We start from the raw sequence: 26636 nt of genomic DNA, 5'->3' as shown, positions 1-26636 counted from the left end.
CAGGGCGCAAGTATGACATGGCTTTATTGCCTTGATGCCGCTTCCTTCCCGCAGAAACTCCGTCGTCAGCATCCTCCTTCCCATCGTTCAACACTTGTTCTGCAAAGTACTGTTGGCTCTAGCTATAGCAGAACATAGCTCTATAAGTCCAACTCAGCTTTGTAAGCCTTGCAGTCGATCATTTGCTATATTGGCTGCAAATCTTGGTTCTCCGCTCGCTTCTCTATTCTTTTCCCTTATTTATCGTTGTGACTTACACAACGCTATCTTATCGGATATACCTTGCTGCCAGGTATATCCCATCGTGGACCAGGAAAAGATCCACTCATCTCAAAAGACCCGTATCAATAAAGATACATGTCTTCCACTTCCTCCTCGTCCTCCTCGAGCATTGTCCACAGTGTCGGCTCCAGCGAGCTGGATCATGGCCTCGGGAGGTTGACTATGCCAGGCTCCAAGCCTACTTCTAGCCAAAGCAGCGACTACCAAGCTGTGAAGGTCGACGACAAACTCAGCATGAGCATAACCTCCGAAGCATCCAATAGTGTGGATGTGCTCAAACTTATGAGAAAGTATAAGTTCAAGGATTCCTTCTACAGTAGCACAGGAGAGGTTCTAGGCAGAGGTTCCTACGCACAGGTTCGCGTCGTCTATAAGCGCAACAGCAAGAACGAGACTTCTCCTTATGTCGCCAAGGAGTTCTTCGAGAGAAAGAATGTCCCATACGAGGTTTGTGTGCGTGATATCCGTAAAGAATTCATCGTCGCTCGTCATGCTCGTCATCCAAATGTCGTCAAAACTGTTGACCTTTGCATCAAGGAGACACAATTAAGCATTGTCATGGAGTACTGCAGCCAGGGTGACCTTCTAGATCTTGTTGCGATCGGTCACCTAAGCACCACTGGCCAGTTGTGCCTTTTCAAGCAGCTTTTGCGAGGCGTATCCTACCTTCATAGCCATGACATCGCCCATCGCGACCTCAAGCCGGAGAACCTGCTCCTCACAGAAAGGGGCGTTCTCAAGATTACTGACTTTGGCTTCGCCGTGGTCTTCAGGGACCCCGAAATAGATCCCAACAGAGTCCGCTATTGTTCGAACAGCAAACTCTGCGGTACCAAATGCTACCTGCCACATGAGGTATGGTACACTAAATACTACGACCCACGCCGGCTTGATGTGTGGGCCTGTGCCTTGATCGGACGGTGCTTGTTCAACTTGAAATTGGCATGGGAGGTCTCCAATATGAATACTGATGCGGACTTTTATCGGTTTATAAGTACCTGGATGAAATTCCGGAGCAGCCGTTGTTCCAGCCTTATCGATTGGCCAGATATTTACGAATGGGCGCCAGGGTTCCGTCCTGAAGACTACCCCAGCCCTGAGATATGGTCTTTGATCCTTATGATGCTGCACTTTGACCCAGAGCGGAGGCTCACCATCGACCAAGCTTTAAATGATCCTTGGGTTCAGGCTATTGAATGCTGTTCCCCAATGAAACTTGAAACAGCTTCTACAGACTCTTTTTCTCCTCTCGATAATCATCATCATTATTATTATACCCATGGGCTGCCATCACAACAGCACCTAGCAGACACGGCCACCGAGGCCCCGTCCCCGAGCGTTCCAAGTTCCGGGACCGAGACAAGCGAATCAAGTGGCCTCAATACGCCAGTGTATTCAAGCACTGAATAGCTCGCTAGGATTTAATATACCTCGGGACTATTGTTCTTGAATCCTCTGGCTGAGATATAATCCTTAGCCTACTAGACGGATCCAACCGCAGTGCAATAGTTCTGCGTTTCATTATTGAAGATCGGGGCCCATAATGTGGGCAGAACAGACATCATTGACCCATACAAGTCATCAGACTAATATTCGATGTGGTTATGTTGATGCTTTAGCCCGATTATTAACAAAAGACGACCACGACATGATCATTGGTCATGTCGCACTTTGTGGATTAATTTTCCACATCACCATTAGATGCAGAGACACCCTGCACTACTCTGTCGGAGCCAGTGAAGGCACTTCAGAAGGAACGAAGAGAGCTCCTCGAATCACCAATTTTAAATAAAAGTAATAAGAGGGATGAGTCAAGCAAGGAAGCAGTAGATGAGAATCAGATTTTGATAATCTACTGTAAACTTAAGAGCACAGAAAGACAAGATAAATATTAATAAAATGTCATCAAGACACCTGTTTATTTCTGTGGCGTTGATCATCACTATCCCTTTCGTCTGTGATCAAAGGTCATTTTCGACCACATTATCCGGTATACTCTCAGACACTTATAGGCTGTGCGATGCCACTTTCTTTAGAAAGACAGACCCACAGAAAGTCATACAAAGGCACTAATTGCGCTGTAGCCCTGTGGAACTCACGAAGGACAAGGTACACTTAGAATGAGATGATGCTGGCGGCCAAAGCAATCGAAGCCACGAAGTACCATGTTACTTTACTTCATCTTCAACGAACTGTTCACACCTGTCGAACAATACTAAAATACCCGGGGTAGACAATAACAAGCCTGCGTGCTGCATAATCTATTTCCATACATGAGCCCCTTTTATTGCCATGTGTTGATGCAGGCAGACTTTTGCTACTGTGTTCATCACCAACTATTGACTTAGGATCCAGTAGGGTTTCATCTACCTTCTCAATTGGTGTTCATTGTGGTTGCTACATAGCATATGTCCTCGAGATCAAGACAGGATACTGTGATTTCGGTATGGGGGGATAATATAAGGGGATTTCTCTGCCAGTCTTAGTTCCATGTCTATACTTTTGATGTGGATTTAAGTTCCAGGGTCGTGGTGTGAGCTTCAGGGCTGTATTAGCCATACATGAAACAGATACCGCGTGGACGAGGCTACACGTGCCTCCCAACTGACTCATAAGGTCTCCACGTTGAAGCAAGGAATGAACGAACTGATAAATGTATATCTCAACCGGTGCGAGGATCTGGAGACTTGAGTCGGGAAGCGGCCAAAGTCGCTGGGGTTGAGCATGATGAGCGGGTTGGCAGATCAACAACAGAAACAGTATATGATCTGAACAAGGGCCGCGACTAGTCGTAGGTACAAAGCCGTCCTGAAGGCCGCACGATTGAGTTTCTTAACGAGCTCAACCTATTCAGTTCGCACTAGATACCAAATCTTAACCTTACGGCATTTTCACTATCATTGCTCTTTCAACAATACAAAGGCTGAACCAACGGGTGGAATAAATGCGGTCTCCCATTAGTGTGTATTCTGTCTCTAGATTGGGGAAAGTAGATTCTAGTTTCATTACAGAACATGCGATTGGTCTCACCTTATAGTAGATATTCGTGTCTCTCTTCAATGATGGCTATGTAGTATAGGAGATATTTGTACTTAGCACTATTCAATTGAAGGCGTCTGTCTTCGGCTTGTTCGTCGACCTTGAATCAAAAATAAAATCAGGATGTCGCGCCATGCTGTCGAAGTAGCTCAGCCACTTCAGCTCTCTGATTCTGCAGTGTCTTAACCTCCTCAGCCACACGATCATCCGTGGAACAAAGTGTTTTGAACCTCTCGATATCTTCCTCAGTGACAGCAGATCGAGCAGCCTGCAGAGCAGTAGCAAGGCGCTCCCTTTCCAGCCGGATATTCATGTCCGCTCCAGCCTCAGTCAAGCGTTTCGCAGGATCCCCGACCGTTACATGAAAAATGGAAAATTGCACGACGTCTGCTGTTCAGGGTAAAGTAATTCGTAATTCTGTGAGCCGCCTCAGCTGGATCGGACGAGACTTGCGTGTATCTTCATTGAAACTGATTGAGTGGCCGGTCGTTGATCGCCAAACGTTCAGCAAGGTGCATACTTAGCATGCTGTACCCGCGGTATAATCCCACTGTGGCTGGCTGGGACACTAATACCAAGCGGGCATTGATAGTCCCAAGCATGCTCGTTCCAAGTATTTCATTAAGGTTACTTACTCAGAACAATTGGTATCCCGCTCACCCTGTGCTCAGTGATTATCTCAGGCTGCTCAGAACGCGCTCAGGGTATATTCAGATCTACTCAGTAAGCAAAAAAGGGGGAAGGATGAGCACTAAAACAGAAAGAGTAGTCCATCTATCATCTCAAAATATCAAGGACATCTGTCCAACAGTTATCAATCAAGTTACCTTTCTTCAGTATGCTCTTTCGAATGATGTTCCCTAGTAAAATAAGATTGTATGCCCTATATACCACTCCCAAGTTTCTCTATGTATGTAGACTACGCCAAAATACATCAACTCAGCTAATATTATTCTTCTCCTTTAAGATCGTAAGAGCATCTTCCCGGAGCTTGAACTTCTGCACCTTGCCGCTTGCAGTCTTGGGGAAAGACTCTGTTGGTTGCAGGAAGAAGACGTATTTTGGAACTATACCAGCCGGTTAGCTAATGAGTCGATAGAGCAGTTCGGTGATAGAAACCAACATACCAAGATGGTTACTCAGCTTTTCACGAACCCACTGCCGGATCTTATCCTCATCCGCAGCTTCACTCTCAGGTTCCCGGTGGATAATGAACACAGCCACCGCCTCTCCATAGCGCTCATCGGGCACGCCCACGGCCGAGGCATCGATCACGCCGGGGTACGTCAAGAGACAATTCTCGATTTCCAATGGGTGGATGTTCTCTCCGCCGCGGATGATGAGGTCTTTTACACGGCCCGTGATGGTGATGTAGCCGTCTGGGGACATGGAAGCTTCGTCGCCGGTCTAGAATCAAAGAGGTTAGGAAGGAGCAAACTTAACTGGTGCTTGTTTGGGACAGTGTGCTTAGTACTCACATGCATCCAAACTTTCCCGTCATCATCAGCAATCATGACCTCTGCCGTTTTCACCGGGTCGTTCCAGTACTCTTTCATCAGGAGGTATCCGCTCACTGCTAACTCGCCGCGAGTATTGATGGGCAAAATATTATTGTGATTATCTAGGCTCACAACCTTTGCTTCAACGTGCGGGAGTAGTCTTCCGACGGTGTTGATCCGTTTGTCGATGGGATCGTCTGTTGTGGTCATTGCAGAGACGGGGCTGGTCTCTGTCATTCCGTAGCAGATTGTTAGCTCAGTGAGATTTAGGACTTTGTGTAGTCTTTTCATCAGCTCCGCGGGTATGTTACTTCCGGCGGCGATGCCTGTACGTAGGTACTGGAAGCCTTCGTTGGGGATTTCTCCTTCGTCTAGAAGATTGAGCTCTTCGAGAAACATGGTCGGCACGCCGTAAAGTGCAGTGCACTTTTCTTCTTGCACGGTTCGGAGGGCTGCTTTGGCGTTGAAGGCTTCTGTTGGGAATGCAATGGCTGCGCCGTGGGTGGCGGTGGCCATGTATCCTAGTACGGATCCGAAGCAGTGGAATAATGGGGGCGGACAGCATACAACGTCCTCTGGGGTAAGGCGCATTCTGTCGCCGATTTGGGAGCCATTGTTGAGAATGGATCGATGACTTAGACATGCTGCTTTAGGCATTGCGGTCGTTCCGGATGTGAATTGGATGTTGACTATGTCGGTTGGGGAGAGGTTGCGAGGTGGTAGGGTGCTTTTGTCGGATGTTGCGTCGGAGGTAAGTGAGTTGTAGGCTGTTAAACAGTTAAGGTTGGAGGTATTGACGCGACCAGAAGAGTTGTCGACTGAGATGATACTCTTCAGTGAGGGGACTAATTCTGACTCGATGCGGGTCTTGGAGAGGTCCGGGATCAGGTGTTGAAGGAGTGGGATATTGCTCCTTGGGTCCTTTCGGGGGAGGTTTGATTCGGTGCTAATTATCAGATGGCTGGCTTCTAAATGAGCCAGGGCGGAGACTACTTGAATCGCGTTGAATGATGGATTGAGTGGAACCTGATGCTGTATCAGCCTTGATCTGATGGCGTGCAAGCGTTCTACCTACCAGGATCGCGCCCAGCTTGAACAGTGCATAGGTTGCCTGCGAGGAATTTGGTTATTACAAGACATCTGAGAAAGGCTTTTAGGGTCTGGGCATACAACAGCATGTTCCATGGAGTTCCCTAGCATGACGCCCACACGGTCTCCTGTCCGTACACCGACAGATTCAAGACCACGCGCAAGGGCATTGCTTCTGGCGTCAAGCGAAGAATAGGTCGCTCGATCGTTTTGTTGTTTGCAGATGACACTGGTCACGGTCAGAATACCGCTCCTCAAAAGCACAAACTTGATGCCAGAGGGGAAGCGTACGCCGGTCTATCGCCATACTGGTTGACGATCTTCGCAAAGTGCTCCCCGATCACTGTGTCTAACAGTGGAGGCTTATGTCACGTCAATACGTATCCACAATACCTGGTTGATCAAACAAGACATGAGCATGCTTACTTCTGAAGGACCCCGAGAATAGCTTGTGGTTAAAAGTCCCCTTCTTCCCGGCAATGCTGCCAACTGAAGGGGCTTCCTCACAGAACATCTTCTGTGAAGAAGCCCTCTACAGTTAACTGAAGACACGCGCATCTGGATCTTTGGGAAGGTATGTTCATAGCACTCTAATCGTCCTCAGGCAGAGCTTGTGGCATTCGTCACCAGGATGTACCTCCCCTTGCTTCTAGCTTCACCAAAAGCTGGGTCTAAAATGGTTTAACCAGGGATTGCCGGCGGATGCCTTCAGATACGAACTGCACCACGCGAACTTGCGAAGTAGTGAACACGAGTTGAAATCTAGCCTTAGCAATTGACTGAGAGAAGAATGAAAAGCTGAAGAGATGGAGCAATTAAGAGGCAGCTGGAATGTGGCCGGGACTCACGTGTCTGCAGGATGCGGGGTTGATGCAGCCGGCTTGCCTGTTTGGGACACTAGTACCTGCAGCTCCATCACTGCAGTAACATTCAATACTCGATCGGTGTCGGTACTTCAATATGAGATAGCAAGATTCTTGTGTCTATTTTGTGAAACGTCTAGCAGGGATAAGGTCAGGGATGTTGAAGTAGCTACTTTGCCCTCTTGTTCCTCATGCCGGAACAGTTCCGATTCCCGGGCGGGGAAATGAAGCTTACTAGGATGGATCCCCAGCTTAATTTAGGGCTGCCCATCAATTGGTTCCTGACTACTTTGGCCCGAGGATAACCGAAGCCACCTTCACTTAAATCGTCTCTCTATCTACATTCTGTGCTATCAGGTGTGTTGATTTTGGACTGACTGCTGTAGATTGACCGACAAGACAATAACAATGCCGTAGTCAACAGTCATGAATACAAGCGATTTCTTCGAGCTGTCAGTAAAAAAGGCACTTCTAGGCACTGATAAGCCATTTCACACTTCTAGGTGATAATTTTTTATTCCGTATCAGGATAGATGCATGCATCAAAGCGATCGTTAGTAGAATGTCATGGATGTTCTATATATGAAGGCCCGCATCAAGATGCCTTGTGCCTTAGGCTGCAAGGGTGGCGATCGTTGCAGCCTGCGGGATACTCGTAATATGGAGATTTCGATTTCACCATCCACTCCAGTAATAGCCAACAAACTAAATCAATCAATAACCACTACAAACAACGTCTCCTATACACACAAACCCAATTCATCAATCAGTTAATTCCCTGCCGCCAACTCCCGCAACGCCCTCAAGGCAACCTCCTCTTTCCCCTCGGGAACAAAAACATGATCATGATAGAACCCACTGACCACATTCGCGCTCACGCCGGCCTCCTTGAGACTGGCGCTAATAGCAGCCATCAGCCCCACCGCCTCAAGACTAGAATGCACGCTGATAGTAATCATGCGACAGGGGAAGACATAGTTGGTGAAGCCGTGCGCTTCGGCACGCTCGCGAGTCACAATGTACGTGGTGCCTTCTGCTTCCTGGAAGAGGAGTTGGGGTTGCAAAGTGTGGAGATCTGGACCTGCTTGGGAGATGCTGGTGTGGGGGACGGTGAGGAAGACGAAGAGGTCCGGGTGGAGGATTGGTGAGAGGGAGGACAGGAGGGTTTGGAGGTTGGATTCGCCAGGGGTGGGGGACATTTTGGTTGGGGCTTTTTAAGTTGGTGGTATGGGATTAGGTAGGGGTTTTTTTGGGAGTTGATGGGATTGTTGGTTGGTGTAAGTAGACATTAATATTAGTTGTGGTGATGGTGATGAGTTTATTTGGAAATAGGCTAAACTTAATTTGGAATGGAGAGTTATTAAGTGCGGAAAGCGACGCTCTAAATGCATTGGTTATAAACAACATCTGAAGTGTATACATGGACCCTTTGATATAATGCGTTGCATGCGGAGAAACATGACGCTTAGTCTTCTTTACCTCTATCTTCTTCTTCTTCTTCCTCCTCGACCAACACGTAAGAGGATTCATCTGACTCTTCTGATGATGATGATTCTTCCGTTGATTCTTCTTGTTCTTCTGCTTCTTTTTCTTTCTCCTTTTCTTTTCTCTTTCCTTTTCCTTTTTCTTTCTCTTCTTCTTTTCCTTTTCCTTTTGCCATTTCTACTTCTTCACCTTCACAACCAGAGTTATCAGTATAGTCTTCGAGAATAGGATCCCACTCTTGATTTATTACTCGTGCTGCTCTCTCTTCCTCTGCCCTTTCTTTTCCTGGCCCGTCTTTTGCTAATGCTTTCTTTCCTTTGGGCTTTCCCTTTGATGGCCCTTCTGCTGCTTCTAGAGATGATCCTTCTTTTGATCCCTTCTTTGATGGTGCCTTCTCTTCTTCGGTTTTCTTCTTCGGTGGCCCTTCTCCGACCTCTTCTTCTTCATCTGTTTCTTCTTCATCTGTTTCTTCTTCATCTGTTTCTTCATCTGTTTCTTCATCTGTTTCTTCATCTGTTTCTTCATCTGTCTCTTCTTCTTCTTCCTCATCTGAATATTCTTCTGTATCTCCATTCTCTTCCGTTGCAACATTCTTGGATGCTTCGATATGCATGTCCCTTTGCTTTCGCCTTTCCATTTCTCGTGCTCGTTGCTGTTTTTTCCTCTCCTCTTGCTTAGTGTAACACCCTTCCTCTCCACACTCACAAGTCCGCCCTTTCCAATAAGCCCGGCCATAGTTGACTGTGAGTTCCTCGAAAGGTTGGATATCCCGCAAGGCCTCAACGGTCATCATTGCCCGGTCCCCAATTGTCCGGCGCTCAAAAGTTGTATTAGCCCTGCACGAGTGGTTAATAAACCGAGTGAAGTTCCCAAATTGCATCGGGCAAATCAGAGCAATCTCCTCATTTACTCTGACTTTGCCCTGCATTGTAAGCGCATAAACAGGGTCACCTATATAGCAAGGTGGATGGAGTGGGCCAACAAATTCGGCCAGGATATCTCCTTTCTCAAATTGCGCAAGAGCACGTACCCCGACGCCCATAGCGGTTTGCACCAGCTGCACGAACTCAAAGGGCGCCTTCTTAATTTGACATTCGCAAATTTTCCCTGCGGCGCAAAGATCGCAAAGGCCATGGTTAAGGTCCTTTCGCAGCGTCGGATCCTTTTTCAGGCCTCGATGCTCTGGATCCGTCGCCGTTTCCCAATCCTTGGGGTCAAAGGTGCTAAATTCAACATGTTTCTGTAAACGACCTTGGAATATCGGTGGGCGAACTGTTTTGACCCCTTCATCTACGACAATCTCGTGAGGATGCGTATATCTGAGCCCATCCACTCCACTTCTGTGAGCCAATGCCTGGTTGAACCCGCGTGGAGCATCAACCCCCGCGTATGGCTCCAACAAACTGCGCCACTCAAAACCGCGCGAGTGAGCCTGAATCCAGATATTATACACGTACCCTTGCAGTCTTCTCCATACAGAGTGCCACATTGGTGTGCTTTCTTCTTGACAAAGCCTTCGAAAGGCTTCCGCTTGCACACATATCGCAAGCATGGGCCAGCCGATTTTTTCAGCGAAGAATCGTAGTCGGCTCGCTTCCCGCTCCTCGCAATCCATATTGGCCTCATCCCATGACCATGATCTGCAAGTAATGGCCTTCTCTAAGGCCCGTGATGCGTAGATACACCGCGCTTCGTAGTCCAACCTTGCCACCTTGTTTTTTTGACGGTCGTTGTATATTTTGTTGACATCATATAAGTCGTACATGATCGCATGCAGAATCTGGTCTCTATCCTGTATAAATTCTGTGTATATTGAGAGGGGCTGGAAGGTCCCCGTCTTGGGTCGTTTGTTAGGAGTATTCTCTGCACCTTTTCCTTCTTGTCCCCGCTTCCTCTGGGATCCTGACGGCCGGGCTGGAACGGGAGAACTCGTCTTGGGTCGTTCGCCAGGAGAGCTGTCTGCATTGTCTTCCCCTTCCTCCCTCCGCTCCTCCTCTAATTGTAGGGGTTGGGATGGATTGGGAGGAGTTGTACCGGGCCGTTTGCTAGGAGAGCTGTCGGCTTCTTCTTCTTGTTCTTGTTCTTCTTCTTCTTGTCTCCGCTCCTCCAGGGATTGCGATGTTTGGGACGAAGCTGGGGAACTCGTCTTGGATTTCTTGCTAGGATAGCTGTCTGCGTCTCCTCCTTCTTGCCCCCGCTTCGTCTGGGTTCGTAATGGCTGGGATGGGATGGGGGAACTCTTGTTGGGCCGTTTGCTAGGAGAACAATTTGCGTCTTCTTCTTCTTCTTGCCTCTGCTTCGCCCGGGATCGCACTGTTCGGGCTGGAGCGGGGGGACTCGTCTTGGGTCTTTTGCTAGGAGAGTTATCTTCTCCTTTATCCCTCCGCTTCCTTAGAGATCGTGGTGGTAAGTTGGAGGCATCTTTCGGACCGTTGTCCGAGACTCTTTTTGCAGCCATAGATCAGGCGATTATGGTATGCGTAAAATGAACTTATGGGGTGAATTGTGACGTCCTGGAGGCTTCTCTGTCTTACTTTGGTAGCAACAGGCTCCGCCTGTACTGGGTTGGCTAACTCACTGGGAGTTTAAGTACCCGGAAGCTGCCATCGTGAAAACAGGACTCTTCCGGCAACCTGCGGTGTAACATCATGAGCGTTTGTAAATCTCTGGTACAAAGTATCTGTTTAAAACTGCTTTGTCTTGCCCATATTTAGATCATCTTGGGCGAATATCTCTTTATTCCATGAATTGGTGGCATGCTGTGTCGAGAACTATTGTCCCTTGTATGGTCTTGTCACCAGTTTGTTTCAGGTGAAGAGGCCAAAGACTGGAGATAAACCATGGAATTATGGCATTGGGGTATGAAACATAGAAAGAACCTATTGGATAAGTATCTTTCTTGGAATAAGGAGATGGCAGAATTTTTTGTTTTGGGGGTTATTTCCATGCATCATCCTTTGTTGGTGATCCCGCGGATACTGGTAGATAATGGAGAGTATGATGTTCTTCGCTAGAGTCATCATTGGTTATTATTTTCGGACAATCAAAAGGTTGTTGGAGGCAGGGTTGCTTCATGTTTGACCTTCATGGTTGTCTTAGTGTCAGTAATATCCGCATGGAGATATAAAGGATATTGTTTAGTTCAAGCTTTGGGATTTTCACCACTAATTGTCGAGACATCCTTGTCACCCCATTTAGTACTCCAGGCGACCAGTGAGATATCTTTTTAGTCTACCAGCAGAATCTGCTCCGGCAGTAGTTACTGTCTACTAGCGAATCTTGGTGACAACAGACTCTAATCATGTGTCAATTGCTTTGCGGTTAGTAGGTAATTGCAATAGGGGTCTATGTAGAGAGGGATAGAACATGTATGTGGGAGATAGTTGTAACGGCCTGGTAGCAGTGCTCCACTCCTTCAATATGGCATATAATCAAATAGAAAAAAGATATTTCATATAGTATATATCTCACATGTGATTGTCATCTTCTCCAGGCTTATTGCTATAAATAATGCTGTCATGTGATTGTCTTTGCGGAGCCAGTGCGGGCCACTTTGGGCACCCCCGGATGACGAAAGTCTGCAGCCATGATAGCTATGGGGTTAGTTTCTGCACAAAAATAAGCAACCCTCGACTTCAGATTCAGCAGAGAATGGAACGAATGCTTGTGAAGAAATGCCCACACCAGCGGTGTGAAGCATAGCCATAAACCCAAAGGGGCAGTGCGAGACCAGACCGGAAGATCGATGATCCAGTCGCGGGGCGCGCGGATTGTCGGGGTCCCAAAGCGGCATAGCGGCAGGCAGTCGGGGTCTCGAAAGGGGCATAGCGCCAGGCTGGGGCAGATGAGCCTCGTTCAGGCCATTGTATGTAAGCCTTGTACCACCGCCGTTCCATCCTTCGATTTCCTTCACTCCTTTTTGTCTGCCTGATTCTTCACCTTCTCCAGGGACGTTCCTTGAGGGCTACCTTCTTTCGTTGTTTGCCGCTCTTCATCTCTGAAAGGCTTTGCCAAGTGCCGGGTTCGACGTGACTCACCCCGTCGGAAAGGTTCTCCTCCGTCTTTCCTTATCAGGCAATAATCTCAAGGCCGGCTTTTCCCCCACCCGTCCTTCGGTCATCCTGAATTCCCGGGCATCAACTCTCCCTCAAAGCCTCGTCTCTCCTTCGATCATGGCTGCCGACCAGTTGCTTCAGTCCATCGCTCATTCCACTCCCGGTGAAGAGTGGTTTGACTTTGACAACTCCTTCGACATTCCCTACGAAGGTCTGGGAAGCAATCCCACCTCGGTGGATTCTGTGTCCCCCAAGGACTTGGATCTAACTTTTGCCGACTTTGATGACTGCAATTGGGGTCCAAGCCCTGGGTCTGCACTCAGGAGCTATTCGCTGATCTGGTCAACTATGATGCGCCTATGGAGGGCTTGGGGGCCCATGCATTGGACGCCTCACAATCCATGCTGAACCCTACCGGGTCCTTCCATCATATGCCCGCTTCGCCAACTCCCGGGCTGATGGGGTCGGAGCTGACCAACCTATGGTCACAGGACATGGGCGGAGTTGACGACCCTTTCTACACCACTGTTCGACAGATGGTGGAGTTCCAAGCTGCTGCTGATCCAAGCGCGCTGTCTAGCAAAGAGAAGCGCATGGAGGCGTCTATTGCGCTTCACATGCAGCGCCTCCAGGAAGCAGCAATGCAGGACTTGGAGCTGTCGTCGGACTCGAGCACAACATTCCCATCTCCTCGCTGGTCCGACTCTGCAGCAAGCGTTTATCAGGCTGGAACATGTCCAACCCCAGCTACTACACCTCTGCCCGATGTAACTCGCACACCGGTCTCGGGCTCGGAGTCTGCGGCTGGGGGCATGGAACTGGTGCTCGACCTGAACATGAACACGACCACAAACGTACCAAAGAAGCAAAAACCTCGATCGCAAGCTCAGAAAGAAAATTACATTAAAGTTCGAAAGCATGGTGCTTGCGAGAAGCACAGGAAGCAACACAAGCGGGTAAGTAAAGCCCGCCAGAGCTGCCGAATGTCTGTATACTGATTCGAGTCTAGTGCAACTGTCTTGAGAAGGCCGCTTCCCAGATTGCTGTCAGCCAGAAGGCCGTTTCTACTTGCAACATACCATTCAAGTCGACCTTCAGTACGCAACGACATGTCCACAGATCTGAACGAGAAGCTCTTCTTGTGAGCACGACGCCGACACCAGCCAGTAAGTCAACTGTTTCACAGCCGACAGGAGGCCTAGGTTCGAAGGAGCTTCAATACGTTCAACTTCGGCATCGCCACCGTTTGCAGTCCACCCATACGTCTATGGATCCTCAATATGGACACCACTCGCCACACTCAGTCAAGTCAGCTGCAAGCTGTCGTGGCGACGTAGGCTTCAATGGCGGTTTACGTACTCCGACAACGTTCCGGGGTAGCTCGGGACAACAGCAACCATCAAGGTCACCGGGTTCCGACCGCAGGGTTGGTCTCGTCCATTCGCTGTCGAAGGGACTGCAGATCTGTTCGACATCGAGTCAGGCAGATCGGGGAGCGCTTGCTCTTCGCCATTCTCCGGACAGACAACAGGCAAGCCAGGCTGGAGCAGCCCGCATGCATGTGTCAGTCCAGGCATCAATCCCATCCCGATCGAGTACAGCCGCCATCAGCAGCGTACCATGCAGGTCCAGTGCGTCGGCCAAGGCCTTTGCCACAGTCAACGTGCAATCCAACCGGGGCACCGAGGCCGATGCCGTATCCAAGAGATACGCCGATTTCTGGCGCGTCAGATCTTCGGGATACCCGTCGACACACCACTCGTTGGACGTACAAGCCAACGATGTCCACGACCAATCTGTGTCGCGGACACTTGTGTCAAGGGTACTTCAAAGCGTCTTTTCGGTCTCTCACTTCTTGGATTTATCTGTATGCGTCGCTTCTTGGTTGAGCACGTGCTTTGACAAAACCTGGGGCTTTTCCAGATTTGGCAAGCTCGTCATGATATCGACTAGAAGGCATTGGCTTGCGGGGAAGGGATTTCTATGGGGTTGATTGAGATTAAAATGTTGCATAAGCGTGTTTTGTTTGCTTCAAATGTATATTGATATGTTATTTAGCGGTGTTATATTCTGTCTTTGCTTGATACCATCGTCCATGCTAGAGCATGAGGTGAACAGTTAGGAATGGTCATTTCAGTCATTTCATTTCAGTTGATTTAAACTTTCATTGATCTCTCATGTTAGGAACTGAGCAGCAGCAGCAGCAGAGACAACCACATACTGACTGGTTTTTAAAGCAGGACCATTCAAGTAACTGGTAATCAAGCGTACATAATTTCAGGGACATCCCATACTGCGATTCCAGAGTCCACCGTCCCCACTGCTATACAATCCCACCAACCAATCAACAGCCCTCCACCATCCGCGTTCCAGCGGGCCCCGAACTGAATGGATCCATCCATCAATCCATTCCATCTCCAGTTCTCATCTCACTCAAGCCATACCCAACCCTCAGGTCTCCCTCATCCCCCATCCCTATCCCCATCCTCCCTCCCCATGACCCCCTCCACCCCCACCGAATCGCATTGGCGATTCTCCACAGTAACAGGCTACTTCTACCAAAGTGAGCCCTCCACCGACCCCAACACCTTCAACTACGTACGTCCACTCCCAAATCCCCCTGTCCCAACCCAAAAACTAATATCATACACCCAGGCATCCTCCAACTTCGGCCTCATCCCCCGCGCCTACCCCACAGACGCGGACCTAGGCCCTGACCCAAAAACCACCTGGGAGCGCTTCGCCCACCACGTCCGCACCCTGAACGCCCAATCCGCGGACCCTAATGTCCGCTACAAGGTGCTCTTCCTCGGCCGCCATGGAGAGGGGTACCATAATGTAGCGGAGCGGGAGTACGGCACCGAAGAGTGGGATGTAAGCTGACCCCTCTCTCTCCTGTTACCATTTTTGCAACCCAGACCCCTTTTTCCAAAAGTAAAATTCCATGAATGATTGACATTGAAATCGAAAGAAACATTACTCCCTCCTCCCCGGCAATGCAACAAGCAACTGGGTCGACGCCCGTCTCACAGACGTAGGCAAATCACAAGCGCAAACCGCGCACAATACCTGGAAACAGCAACTCAAGGAACATATCCCCACTCCGGAGAAATTCTACGTCAGTCCGTTGAATAGGTGTCTTCAGACGGCGTGGATTACTTTCGTTGGAACGGGGATTGAGGGGACGGAGCCGTTTAGGCCGGTTGTTAAGGAGGTATATCTATCTACCCATCCATCCCCTATCTATACCTTTCTTTATGTCATGGACTGGTTAATAACTGGGTGCCAGCTCCTCCGCGAAACCATCGGCCAACACACCTGCGACAGCCGATCCAGCAAGACAGCCATCATGACCGAATACCCAACGTACATCATCGAAGAAGGGTTCGCCGAGAACGACGAGATGTATGATACCGAGCTCCGGGAATCTGATTCTGCGCGGGACAAGCGCTTCCGCGATCTGATGCAGGATATCTTTTCCACGGATGAGGAGAAGATCTTCTTGTCGTTGACGGCGCATTCGGGCGCCATTACGAGTCTTTTGAATGTCTTTGGACATCGGAGGTTTTCGCCTCTTGAGACTGGGGGCGTGATCCCGGTTTTTGTGCGTGGGGAGAGGGTGATGGGGCCGTTGCCGGTCATGGAGGTGGAGCCGTGGTTTGGGGTTCCTAAGTGATCTACGGATTTGATTGTGCTGTTTGGAAAGGTTCTGCATATAGAAAGAGAGAGAGAGAGAGAGAGTTGAAAGAAGTATATAGTAGATGATAGATATTGTATTGTACATTGATTCTTGGATCGAAGCAACCCTCGTCATACACGCACGTTAGGATAGAGACACGGGGGGGAAGGTAACCAAGAAAAGGGTTTTTAAAACACATGCTGAGAAAATCCACCAGAGAGGAAAAAGTGCTTCTTAACGGTCTAGGAATATTGAACAGAAAACAACGCCGAGAACTTATAATCGAAACATTGATCACCAGCTGTAGAACTGGTTCTGCGCCGTGATCTTACGGTCCGGCAGCGGCGTCCAGAGCTTAGCCTTGCGCTTACGCAGCTCCTCGGACTCCCGGTTCTGCCATTGACGGATACGTGTCTGCTCTTCCTTCAGCACCACCGACAGAGAGGTGTACGGCGGACGCATGAGGTTGATGTTGCCACGCGCGCGGTGGTCGTAGTCGTAACCGTACGGGCCACGGTTAACCCACGCTTGGTCGATGTAGATTGAGGTAGGGTCGTTGATGGTCTTGCGCTCTCCGTTCTTGAGGGTGATGGTGACAGGCTTCTGGTTGGCGATCTTGCCCTCGACGGCACCCAAACCCATACCAGAACGCACCACGGCGACGTTCTTAGCATGCTCGAGGTGCTGGAGGACCTCCTTGGCGGCCTTCTTCTTGCTCAGGCGCATCTGCAGCATGGCATCGTCGATGTTCTTGCCGGCAATCTGGCGAGCAAGGGGACCCAGCTTCTTGACGGAGGTCTTGAACCAATGAGACTTGGAGAGGGACTCGCGCTCCGTCCGCATGATCAGCTCGGTGGGCGAGATGCGGCCTCGACGACGGATCTCGCGAGCAACCATCTTTTGTTCCCAGCGAGTCCGCGCCTTGGGGTTCGGGTCCAGCACTGTCTGCATCGTCTCCCGGTTTCGTCGGTCAACAGCATAGTCGACCTCTTCCTGGCCCTCCTCGGGGGCGCCTGCTTGCTTGCGAGCGGCGGGGGTACGGCCAGACGCCACCAGCTTAGGGCTGGCTTCATCCTCTGCGAAGATGGAGTCGGCGCTCAGGGAACCCTCGCGTTTGGCGGGAGCGGTGGTGCGGCGAGCTTTGGGCTTGGCGGCGCCGGGCTTGCCGCCGAAGAAGAAGCTCTTGATTGAGGACAAAGTGGAGGGTTTGGATTCGGACTCGGACTTGTCATTGGGACCGTTGGGACCGTCTTCGGAGGCTTGACGAGGGACAGTGTAGGCCAGAGTGCGGCGAGGGACGTAGGTCAGGCCGGTCCGGGCTGAAGAGACTGCACGGGAGAGGTGAGAATGAGAGGGAGGACAATTGGGGAGAAAACAGGGTTATTCATCTTGCAGATACTTACTGGACCGGATCAGCTGCCCATACTGGGGGACAGCACCCATTGAGGCCATGACGGACGATGAATCTGGAGGTGATTGCACGGGGTCCGGAGATCAGAGGGAAAAAAGTGTCGGGATGAAGACTGGGCCTTGGCGGTGCGTCTCGGGTCTGTCCGGTACGCCGGATGTTGCTGCCTCGACACCTGATAATTCCGGGGTCAAGATTCCATGCCGCAAGGCAGGCGCTAGTCTGTTTTTGGAAGGGTAAGCCGCGGCGGGATCATGTGGCTCTGGCTGGAAAGGGAATCCCGGTCCTGCCAATCACGGGGTAAGGCTTTTCTGCACAATGACTTCATATCCCGGCCTGGTGTGGTGGCCTCGGCCTAACCCGCTTTGCCCGTTCAGGTAGCAGCCGGCCAGGCCCTCCCACTACAGTAGCTGTACTACATGCCATCCATCCATGTCTGCCGAGAACAGAGTTTAGAATTGGCCATGCATCGTTCAGGGCTCGGATCGCGCCTGAGTGTCTGGATCCTCCAGCCACTGGCCATTTATAGTTATCCGTCTCCCGAGCTAAATCACTGGCCGGTTACACAGCACGAAAGATCGATCAAAGTCGAGATTCCCTGCTTTTGCAGTGAATTCCAGCCGCAAAAGTTTCTGGAGCATGCAGACTGCTATCATTTGATATGCTTTTCCATGGCCTATCGGCTTAGTGATAGTCCCCCTGTTCTGTTCATGCATGTCTGATGATTGATGCCCGTCTTATTACCATCCATAGAAGCAATATTATTCATTGCTGGCTATCTCAATATTATAGGAAGCTAGCAGCCCTTTAACAACAACTAGCTTCTATGGCTCAGTTGGTAGAGCGCATGACTAGTAATCATGAGGTCCGCGGTTCGAATCCGCGTGGAAGCATTTTTTGCCCTTTCACTTTTTGCCCCGTCACTTCCATATTAGCCCATCTCTCTAGGGTGGTGCTGATGATGAAGGTACACTTTTTTTCCAGCTGGAGTAAGTGGTCATTGGTCAGCTGCCTTGCGAAGTATTACCGCCCCATGCGAGATATTTCGGGTCTTGTGATCTACCAGCAATAAGCTTCTGCACCGGTTGTAAGATGGGTATAGGAATTAAGTTGGAGATTCAGGGATCGCTTGCATACTTTGCTGTGGTTTGTGGCTAACTTTTGCCTGTTCCCTACCTTCTCCTGGTCTCTTTGTGACTTTGTGTGGCGTTTTGCTGGGTGTCGGCAGCCCTTGGTATGGATTGAGACACCGTGCGCCAGCCTCGAATGGTATACAAGGAGCCTTATTGTTTCTTTGTTCTCAGTCGAGGTCTCGGGATGGAGCAATGTCCCAAGAACTCTCTTGTATGTCTCAATAATTGATGGCCGTCGCAGGCCTTTTTTTGGTTGTAGCTGTATATTAGCGGCGCCGAGTTATGTCCGTGATGGTGGGCAGCGGGTGGTTATACAGCAGGTGTGGGCAAGAAATAGTGTCTGCTAGGGAGGACAACGTTGGGCCAATTGACGATACACGTTGGTATACTTAGACTAGGGGGTTTGCTTCGTAATTGGTTGGTCACCTTGACTGAGTCAGTATCGACGCGGGGTAATTGGCTCAAGGAAAGCCTGCTGTGTATGCTGGGGCTCACCTAAGTAAGGGTGCTATCCGAGCAGTGGGTGGGGAAGTGCGAGGTTAGATTAGGATTGCAGAATGTGGCTGGCTGTGCTCTTTTTGCATGTGTGGGGGCAATTGGTGCGATCTGAGGGTGGGAAGGGTGCTGTATGGAAGGTCGGGGTAGAAAAAGGCATACACATGGCGTGGGCGCTTCTGCCTTGCACGGTGTTGGCAGGGATTCTTGATCTTTGTGGTATTGGTGACTTCGCCATACCGATCGTGAGGTATCATATCGGAGAGCAGTGGCCTCAGCAAGGTATCCTTGGACTTCTGTTGAGGGTGCTTTCCTGCTGAAGTGTCAGCGATATACCCTGCAGGAAGATGTTCCCGCTGGTAGTATATATATACCGTCGATGTTCTTTGATACCTCACTTCCCACAGGTGCCTGTTGTGTGACACATGCTAGGTGACCCCTCTCATGCGTCCGCATGGACACAGCGGAGACACCGACCGTGCATTGACTATTGCTGCGTGCTTCTGCTTTCGAATTTTGTTCTCGACCGGCCGCATGTGGCGTGCTGACGGGGTGAGTATGAACCTCTGCTGGCATTGTGGGTTCTGTGTTGCTTGGATGGGATTTTGGTGTACTGCGTTATGATGATTACGGTAATGGCTTTGGTTGGTGTCTGTTGCTTTGTGTGTCATTAACTAGCACCATTGTGGTGGTTGTTGTTATTGCAATTGGTGTGCTTATTGGCCTGTGAATGAATGGTCACCGTCGTGATAGCACAGCGTCGATAGTGTTAGTATATATAGTAAGCACCGAAAGCCGGCAAACATCATGCAAGGGCGGCAAGCTGTAGGCCATGGAAGAAATGACAGAGTGAGCAGAAAATGAACACGGGTTTCCTCAAGACCGGATACTATGCCTTAACATGTCTCAAGCTGTATTCGTATAGAGTAGTAATGATAGCAGTAATAAACCATCTGTGTCGAAGACGCGGACAGCCCAAGACCATTGGATGCTGTCATTATCTAGCCAAACGGACATGTAGCATAAGATGCGAGCTGACCGTAACAACTAGCTTCTATGGCTCAGTTGGTAGAGCGCATGACTAGTAATCATGAGGTCCGCGGTTCGAATCCGCGTGGAAGCATTTTTTGCTCTTTCGTCATTCCGTGACATCGTCAAGCCTCCACAGGCCGCAGAACCAATCAAACAGGGGGACTATTCGCCGAGCGCATCACTAGTTAAGATGAAATCCTCGGTTCGAGTCCGAGTGTGAGCCTGCATCGCTAGCCTTGTAGAGGTGTAGTAGGGGGGGGGGGGGGGGGTTGAGCCGGGGCAGTAGATAGGTAACAAGGAACTCATCTATGACTTGACCGTCTGGGTAGCTCGTAAACAACGCCTGTTTATTTATCCTCGTTTCTTTTTCTTATATTCTCCTCCAAGCTTACACAGTATAGCCAACCATTGGGGAAGAAAGATACATGGAAGTAACAGACAACAAACAATAATAGTAGGGGCAAGATATAGGGAGAAACACCGAGGTCGTTGGCGGGGAAAAAGCAGGAACCTCCCCTCCCCGTGCACCCTTTTCTTTTTCACGATGACGATGACGATATTCCAGGCACTTGCATGGTTGGCTAGCACCTAACTAGCTGGATCGTCACAGCTCTGGATCGTTTCAGATGGTGGGTGAGTGTATTTTCCCTTTTTTGCTTTTATCTGCTGTTGTTATTTCCTTCAAGTCCGAAGTGGAGGGTAGGTAAATAGGTAGATAGATAGAGATGATATAGTAGGTGCAGTTAAGCTGTTGGTGAGTGATTGATTGATTGATTGTTAGTCAATATTATTTGATCCATTCCCTCTGCTACTGCTGTCTGTCTGCTCAGCTTTTCTCATGCCGAGCTCAACTCCCATTTCCACCGCGTCGATCCACTGCTCTCTCTCGTCGGCCTCACATATCTTTTCTCACTCTAGTCTTTTCCGTTCTCCTCCCTCCCACCCTTTCCTTCCCTTTTTCCCTTCATCCTCTGCTATCCAGGGACTTCCCGTGCGTGTTGTTCCCACGTTTCCTTTTGTGCCCTGTATGCTTCCTGCCCCCATCGACCCGTTTTCTCCTCCTTTCCCCCATCCGTTCCCGCCGAGAACTTCTCCGCTGACCAGCCCGTCCAGGTTCGCTATCGCTCGGACCAGGAGAGCTTAAGCCTTAAGCCTTGGGAGTCCGTCGGTCCCTCCACGCAGAAGTGTCTCGTTCTCGTTCTCCCTCCGTCCGCGCCTCACTTTAGCAGCGTTTCGCAAGCGCCCAACTCGTCAAGCTCTCTTCTACTTGCAGACAAACTACCAAAAGGGCCAGAAACCAGCAAAATAGACAATCGAAATACAAAACAGAAAAGAAACGGAAGAGGAACTAACAACAACTATCATAATTCACCACATCCCGTCAATTGTTTAGTTTTCCTTTTTTCTATTTTTCTTTTAGATCCACACCTTTTTTTTCTTTCTGATTTTCTTTTCTTTTTTCTTCTACATCTCTGATTCTCTTTTCCACTTATCATACTTCCCTCACACCCTTCCAGACTTTAATTGTCTTTGTTCTTCTTCGGGACTACTTCCTTTCCACTCCATCATTTCTACTGTCAACCTCCGGCCACCCCTCCACCTTTCAAGACCAGGACCAGGACCAGGACAAGGAACGGCCAAATCCTGGACAGCTAACCTTCGCCCGGTCATAAGGTCTGAACAAGACAGGCTGTGAACCGGTGCAGGAATGGACTCGTTGATGAGGCGTCTTGCGGTGGTTCATTTAATCTAGGTTTCCTTTTTCTATTCCTTTATTTACTACATCCTTTCCTTTTACCCTTTTGAATCTCTGCCTGAGGTCTTCGTTTCCCTCCCGGCTCTGCTACTTACGTCAGCACCGGGCTCGCTGGCGCTTGGACTCTTTCCTCTATCCATCAGCTTTGGCATTTGCGTTCCCTGGTCCTTCTTCCCTCCCCCGCCAGTCCGGCCACAGTCTTGATGATGGACATCAATTCACTCCTTTCGCCCCAGGATGCCAATTCACAGTCCGGGCGCTCAACCCCTTCTGCGGGTTCTTCCTCCGTCCCCAATAATTCCTCTTCCTCTGCCCCGACCTCTGCTCCTCATCCGAAGCCCTTGCGAAAGAGTCGCCCCGGCTCGACCAAGCAAGGCATGACTTCCTCGCCGCTTGCGCAGCATGTCTATGCTCCATCCCACCTGCCTGAACCTTCGCCGCCCGCCATAAGTCCCAAGGTCGGTCCTAGCGTGGGAGGTGGGAATGGTACTCCCCCAGCGGCTGACCTCCCTCCCCCAAGACAACCGTCTACCCCCGGCATGGACACCCTGGCCGACCTGGCGTCAATGCAGCACCATCAACCGCAGCGATCCAATGCCCCTATCCTGCGCAGTACCGAGTCGTACGAGCACCAGCTGTCCCCTTCCACCATGTACCCCCACGTCAACCCGATCTCTCACAACACGCCTACCCCGCGCTCCTCCTTCGATATCGCCATGTCGGATGGCCCGCGTGAAAGCGCTCGTCGAAGCTATATGGATACCTCCCTGGTCCCGAACGCCCAGCGACAGGCGACAGAACTCTTCGCTCAGATTCAGGAAAACCCTCAGTCGTACGACGCGCACGTTCGCTTCGTTCGCCTCTTGCATGCGGGCTTCGTCAACCACGTTTACCCTCCGAATAACCCCGACATCCATGGCGATCCCCGAAAGTACGATCTGCTCAAAGACATGCGGACGGCTCGAGAGGAGATGGACAAATTGTTCGCCATGGGAGAAGATCTGTGGGCGGAGTGGATCCAGGATGAAAGCATGCTGGCACAGTCGGTGGAAGAGCGCATCGCAGTGATGGAGCTCTGTCAGCGTTCGATCGAGGAAGAATACGGTAGCACCAAGCTGTGGGGCATCTACGGCGAGTGGCTCCTGTATCTCTACAACTCGGCCAACGGAGACGCCAGCCAAAGCCAGTGGACCGAGGAAGACCGCATGGTTGGTCGCGAAGTCTTTTCCTGGCAGTCCGTCCTCGACGTGTGGCAACGAGGTGCCGAGTCGACGCGGTGGAGAATTCACGACAGCCACCTGGTTTGGGATCGTTTCCTTGACTTGCTCGTGCAAGACCTCTCTCGCAACCCATCACAGGACAAGATCAACCATGTACGAGGGCTTTTCGACCTTCGTCTCGCGACTCCTCATGCTACCTGGGATCAAACCTTCCAGTTATTTTCCGGGTTTATCTCGACATACTATAACGCCAACTACGAGAATATCATGGCAGAAATGGCCGGGAAATATTCCACAGCAAGCAAGGAGACGTACTCCGCCCGCGAGGACTTCGAGATCCGGTTGCGCAACGCGGCCGAGGCGGGCGACATGGGACAGGAATGGGTTGTGTTCACTGAGTACCTCGAATGGGAGCTCAATCGCAACCGTCGCAAGCGGCACACAAACTTCGACCTAGTTAACGCGGTATACCAGCGCGCCGTGCTGCGTTTCCCGACCGATGCGAACATGTGGGAAGATTTCATCATGTTCCTCATCGACGAATCCATGCATGGCAATACCAATACCACAACGATTTCCACACTCGACCGTGCGACCCGGCACTGCCCCTGTTCCGGCAGCCTCTGGTCTCAGTACCTGCTCAGCTCCGAGCGGGAAGGCCAGTCGTTTTCCAAAATCGCGGATATCAAGCACAAGGCCACCAGTACAGGCCTGCTGGATGCGGGCGGTATGGAGGAAGTACTGAAAGTGCATACGGCATGGTGTAGCTACCTCCGTCGGCGGGCCTTCCTGTCCGATTCTACTGACGAAGACATCGATGTGGCGGAGGTTGGTATCCGGTCGGCTATCGAAAGCGTTCAGGAACTGGGCGAGAAGAAGTACGGACGAAACTACCAGGGCGACCCGTTATTCCGGTTGGAGCGCATCTACATTCGTTATCTCAGCGAGAGTGGCAGTTGGGACAGCGCGCGGGAGACGTTCAAGGGTCTCGTGGGACGTCGTGGCAATAGCTACGAGTTCTGGTTGACTTACTACGAGTGGGAGCTCATCTCCTGGAGTAAGTTTGTTCAAAACGAAACTACGATCGATGCCGCCCGGCGCACTCCGAACCCCAGCTACGCCACTGCGGTGCTGAAGCAAGCGATCAAACGAACCGACCTCGATTGGCCCGAGAAGATCATGCAGACCTACATTGCGCATTGCGAGGACTACGAGGACTCGGATGAGCTGCAGCTGGCGATCTTGGAGACGCGCAAAGCGATGAGAGCCGTGACTGCGCGCCGCGAGCGCGACGCAAGGGAGCTGGCCGCGCGGCAGGCCGAACAAGCTGCCGTTGTGGAACAAGCCACCACGCAGGCGGAAAAGCGCAAACGGGAGGAGGAAACGGGCATGAACGGACTCCCTGCCAAAAGAGCTCGTGCAGAGGAGGCCGAAGTATCGGTTCCCGTCGCCGCAGAGCCGGTCGCGCTTCGTCGTGATCGCGAAAATGCAACGGTCGTCGTTAAGAATCTACCCCATGGCATTACTGAGCACAAAGTCCGGCAGTTCTTCCGCCATGTGAGTTGCCCCTTACTGAGTGTTCTAGGGCTGTGTTAGCTAACCGAGTTACAGTGTGGTACGATAAATAGTGCTAAAATGCTTTCCAGTGATGACGGAAAGTCCGAGACAGCCATCATCGAGTTCAACTCTAAAGATGAGGCTGTTGTCGCGCAGACGCGTGACCAGAAGATCATTGATGAGCATACAATTGAGGTTCAGTTCGGATCGGGTTCTACGGTGTTTGTAACCAACTTTCCAGCGACAGCTGATGAACAATACATTCGCGACCTGTTCCGTGAGGTGACTTCCCCCCCGGTGTTGCACTGATCCAAACGTTGGCTAACCGACTCTGTAGCACGGCGAGATCATCGATATCCGCTTCCCGTCCCTCAAGTATAACACGCACCGGCGATTCTGCTACGTGCAGTTCAAGACGGCCGGAGAAGCTTATAGCGCCACGCAGTTAGACGGGGCGACAGTGGGCAATGGCCTGCATCTGGTTGCCAAGATCTCGGACCCGACTCGCAGGCAGGACCGTCAGGGACCCATGTACGAAGGACGCGAGATTCATGTGTCTAACCTCGACTGGAAAGCTAGTGAGCAGGACGTGGAGGAGCTATTTCTACGGTTTGGAACTGTGGAGCTGGTGCGCATCCCGCGCAAGGTGGACGGCGGCAGCAAGGGCTTCTGCTACGTGGTCTTCTCGTCTAAGGTAGGTGTCCCGGAGGATGCGCGAGGGTTTTAGCTAATACGGTCTGCAGGAGGAAGCTGAGGCGTCGTTAGTGATGCACGAGCAGCAGTTCCGCTCGCGACCTCTTCATGTGAAGTTGTCCACCCCGCAAGGGGCCAAACGAAGCGCGACAACCATCTTGTCTCGCGTTGGGACCCGGTCCCCGTCGGTCGAGGTCAACGGGGCTCGGCGTGAGGCGAGCGAGGAGGTGCCAAACAGTGAACGGCAAGCACGCACGCTGGGCCTGATGAACGTTCCGGACACGGTCAATGATGCGCGAATTCGGGCACTCGTCGAGCCGTACGGCAAGCTGATCAAGATTGTGCTGCGGCCTGACCACCAAGGAGCGATTGTTGAATTTGCGGACGTACATGAAGCGGGCAAGGCATCCCTGGAGTTGGAAGGGCAGGAGATCACCCCGGGGCGGAAACTGCACGTTGGCACGGTACCGGAGATGTTGAAGCAAACGGCGGAGAAGAAGAGCAGCAACGGACCCAGCCAAGGTACCAGCGGCAGCAGCAAGGCCAAGGACAAGCCCAGCGGACTCTTCCCGGTTGCAAAGCCGATCAAGCGCCCGCCGCAGCCAGGCGCGCGCGGCGGCAAGCGCGGCGGGCTGGGAGTGAAACGGGCGACGGCGACGAGCTCAGCGAACGGGCAGACGACGACCACGACGACCACGACGACGACGATGACGACCGACAGCGCAGCCCCGGGCGAGGGGCAGAGCACGAAAAAGAGCAATGAAGACTTCCGAGCGATGATCCAGCGGAGTCGAGCGGGCTGAGGGAGGGGCGCGGCGCACAGGATGGCATGGCGGGAACCGGCGTTACCTCTCCGCTTGCTAATGACCACTACTACCTCTTGCTAAACTTGCTAAGAGATTTCGACTTGGCGTGATGTGAATTTGACCTTCTACCGGCCAGTGCTGATGTTGAGATGTTCTTGCTGATGCGTTTGCATTTGCCGCTTTGTGTATTATCATATAGCCTTAACCCTGCCGCCGGCTGAAGTTGAATGTAGATTATTATTACTCTCTTTATTTTGAATTGGTTCTGTGTGTGTATTGTACAGTTGTAGATGGGGGGTATCTTTGCTGTATATCTACTAATATAGATAGTAGGGATAACGTTATCCTATAGCTATGTATGGCCATACTAACCAACCATTCCTGGCCGATGGGGACAAGCACACGTGGACCGACCAGGTTGAGAACGGACCAAGTCCACCACCGGTCGGGGAGTTGCAGGAATTCCTCAGGAGGAGGGATCAGTCGATGTTAGTTAGTGAACGAATGATAGATAATCATAGGCCAATGTGACCCGCAGGCAACAC

At 50.9% G+C, this 26636-nt stretch overlaps 10 protein-coding genes and 2 non-coding genes across 12 annotated transcripts; 7 read left to right on the top strand and 5 right to left on the bottom strand.

Annotated features, from left to right (window-relative positions):
- Positions 1-357: 357 nt before the first annotated feature.
- Positions 358-1692, top strand: BDQ94DRAFT_156169 (putative serine/threonine protein kinase; the record flags this gene model as incomplete). The annotated part of the gene is made up of 1 exon (XM_026768593.1): positions 358-1692. One exon carries the CDS (start codon positions 358-360, stop codon positions 1690-1692), a length of 1335 nt encoding a protein of 444 aa, XP_026632452.1.
- A 2568-nt stretch (positions 1693-4260) lies between these two features.
- Positions 4261-6423, bottom strand: BDQ94DRAFT_165142 (putative AMP-binding enzyme; the record flags this gene model as incomplete). The annotated part of the gene is made up of 7 exons (XM_026770213.1): positions 4261-4388; positions 4449-4728; positions 4800-5846; positions 5896-5931; positions 5991-6138; positions 6201-6252; positions 6336-6423. 7 exons carry the CDS (start codon positions 6421-6423, stop codon positions 4261-4263), a joined length of 1779 nt encoding a protein of 592 aa, XP_026632451.1.
- Positions 6424-7439: 1016 nt separating this feature from the next.
- Positions 7440-8143, bottom strand: BDQ94DRAFT_133051 (ACT domain-containing protein). The gene has a single exon (XM_026764196.1). It carries the CDS (start codon positions 7969-7971, stop codon positions 7543-7545), a length of 429 nt encoding a protein of 142 aa, XP_026632450.1. The 5' UTR covers positions 7972-8143; the 3' UTR covers positions 7440-7542.
- Positions 8144-8434: 291 nt separating this feature from the next.
- BDQ94DRAFT_165140 (SET domain protein) lies at positions 8435-10715 on the bottom strand (the record flags this gene model as incomplete). Its single annotated transcript, XM_026770212.1, has 2 exons — positions 8435-8446; positions 8508-10715. 2 exons carry the CDS (start codon positions 10713-10715, stop codon positions 8435-8437), a joined length of 2220 nt encoding a protein of 739 aa, XP_026632449.1.
- Positions 10716-12154: 1439 nt separating this feature from the next.
- BDQ94DRAFT_133050 (uncharacterized protein) lies at positions 12155-14548 on the top strand. Its single transcript, XM_026764195.1, has 2 exons — positions 12155-13268; positions 13322-14548. Exons 1-2 carry the CDS (start codon positions 12672-12674, stop codon positions 14303-14305), a joined length of 1581 nt encoding a protein of 526 aa, XP_026632448.1. The 5' UTR covers positions 12155-12671; the 3' UTR covers positions 14306-14548.
- Positions 14549-14754: 206 nt separating this feature from the next.
- BDQ94DRAFT_5401 (phosphoglycerate mutase family protein) lies at positions 14755-16137 on the top strand. The gene is made up of 4 exons (XM_026776013.1): positions 14755-14910; positions 14968-15186; positions 15284-15526; positions 15602-16137. The coding sequence occupies exons 1-4, from the start codon at positions 14809-14811 to the stop codon at positions 15986-15988; spliced, it is 951 nt and encodes a 316-aa protein (XP_026632447.1). The 5' UTR covers positions 14755-14808; the 3' UTR covers positions 15989-16137.
- On the bottom strand, positions 16137-17558 carry BDQ94DRAFT_5397 (mitochondrial 54S ribosomal protein uL22m). Its single transcript, XM_026776010.1, has 2 exons — positions 17395-17558; positions 16137-17319 (listed from the first exon to the last, which is right to left on the bottom strand). Exons 1-2 carry the CDS (start codon positions 17441-17443, stop codon positions 16286-16288), a joined length of 1083 nt encoding a protein of 360 aa, XP_026632446.1. The 5' UTR covers positions 17444-17558; the 3' UTR covers positions 16137-16285.
- Positions 17559-17586: 28 nt separating this feature from the next.
- BDQ94DRAFT_133048 (uncharacterized protein) lies at positions 17587-18298 on the top strand. Its single transcript, XM_026764194.1, has one exon. The coding sequence runs from the start codon at positions 17819-17821 to the stop codon at positions 18119-18121; it is 303 nt and encodes a 100-aa protein (XP_026632445.1). The 5' UTR covers positions 17587-17818; the 3' UTR covers positions 18122-18298.
- On the top strand, positions 18220-18292 carry BDQ94DRAFT_t11. Its single transcript has one exon. It is a non-coding gene; the product is annotated as a tRNA-Thr (tRNA).
- Positions 18299-19071: 773 nt separating the features above from the next.
- On the bottom strand, positions 19072-19603 carry BDQ94DRAFT_165136 (uncharacterized protein; the record flags this gene model as incomplete). Its single annotated transcript, XM_026770211.1, has 2 exons — positions 19072-19340; positions 19402-19603. 2 exons carry the CDS (start codon positions 19601-19603, stop codon positions 19072-19074), a joined length of 471 nt encoding a protein of 156 aa, XP_026632444.1.
- A 474-nt stretch (positions 19604-20077) lies between these two features.
- On the top strand, positions 20078-20150 carry BDQ94DRAFT_t12. The gene has a single exon. It is a non-coding gene; the product is annotated as a tRNA-Thr (tRNA).
- A 1811-nt stretch (positions 20151-21961) lies between these two features.
- On the top strand, positions 21962-26214 carry BDQ94DRAFT_176935 (U6 snRNP complex subunit PRP24). The gene is made up of 4 exons (XM_026772784.1): positions 21962-24592; positions 24647-24874; positions 24930-25286; positions 25336-26214. The coding sequence occupies exons 1-4, from the start codon at positions 22019-22021 to the stop codon at positions 26086-26088; spliced, it is 3912 nt and encodes a 1303-aa protein (XP_026632443.1). The 5' UTR covers positions 21962-22018; the 3' UTR covers positions 26089-26214.
- The last annotated feature ends 422 nt before the right edge of the window (positions 26215-26636 follow it).

Source organism: Aspergillus welwitschiae, assembly GCF_003344945.1.
Source record: "Aspergillus welwitschiae strain CBS 139.54b unplaced genomic scaffold BDQ94scaffold_1, whole genome shotgun sequence".
Taxonomy (NCBI): domain Eukaryota; kingdom Fungi; phylum Ascomycota; class Eurotiomycetes; order Eurotiales; family Aspergillaceae; genus Aspergillus; species Aspergillus welwitschiae.
This window is presented reverse-complemented; position numbering and strand designations above follow the sequence as displayed.

Bases quoted from the DNA above. Each gene is read 5' to 3' on its own strand.
- BDQ94DRAFT_133051 (XM_026764196.1), bottom strand. From the start codon at position 7,971: ATGTCCCCCACCCCTGGCGAATCCAACCTCCAAACCCTCCTGTCCTCC.
- BDQ94DRAFT_133050 (XM_026764195.1), top strand. From the start codon at position 12,672: ATGGAGGGCTTGGGGGCCCATGCATTGGACGCCTCACAATCCATGCTG. The intron at 13,269-13,321 runs GTAAGTAAAGCC...ATTCGAGTCTAG, and splicing joins ACAGGAAGCAACACAAGCGG to TGCAACTGTCTTGAGAAGGC.
- BDQ94DRAFT_5401 (XM_026776013.1), top strand. From the start codon at position 14,809: ATGACCCCCTCCACCCCCACCGAATCGCATTGGCGATTCTCCACAGTA. The intron at 15,187-15,283 runs GTAAGCTGACCC...TGAAATCGAAAG, and splicing joins ACGGCACCGAAGAGTGGGAT to AAACATTACTCCCTCCTCCC. The intron at 15,527-15,601 runs GTATATCTATCT...ACTGGGTGCCAG, and splicing joins TTAGGCCGGTTGTTAAGGAG to CTCCTCCGCGAAACCATCGG.
- BDQ94DRAFT_5397 (XM_026776010.1), bottom strand. From the start codon at position 17,443: ATGGCCTCAATGGGTGCTGTCCCCCAGTATGGGCAGCTGATCCGGTCC. The intron at 17,320-17,394 runs GTAAGTATCTGC...TCTCCCGTGCAG, and splicing joins TGGGCAGCTGATCCGGTCCA to TCTCTTCAGCCCGGACCGGC.
- BDQ94DRAFT_133048 (XM_026764194.1), top strand. From the start codon at position 17,819: ATGCCATCCATCCATGTCTGCCGAGAACAGAGTTTAGAATTGGCCATG.
- BDQ94DRAFT_176935 (XM_026772784.1), top strand. From the start codon at position 22,019: ATGATGGACATCAATTCACTCCTTTCGCCCCAGGATGCCAATTCACAG. The intron at 24,593-24,646 runs GTGAGTTGCCCC...ACCGAGTTACAG, and splicing joins TCCGGCAGTTCTTCCGCCAT to TGTGGTACGATAAATAGTGC. The intron at 25,287-25,335 runs GTAGGTGTCCCG...TACGGTCTGCAG, and splicing joins ACGTGGTCTTCTCGTCTAAG to GAGGAAGCTGAGGCGTCGTT.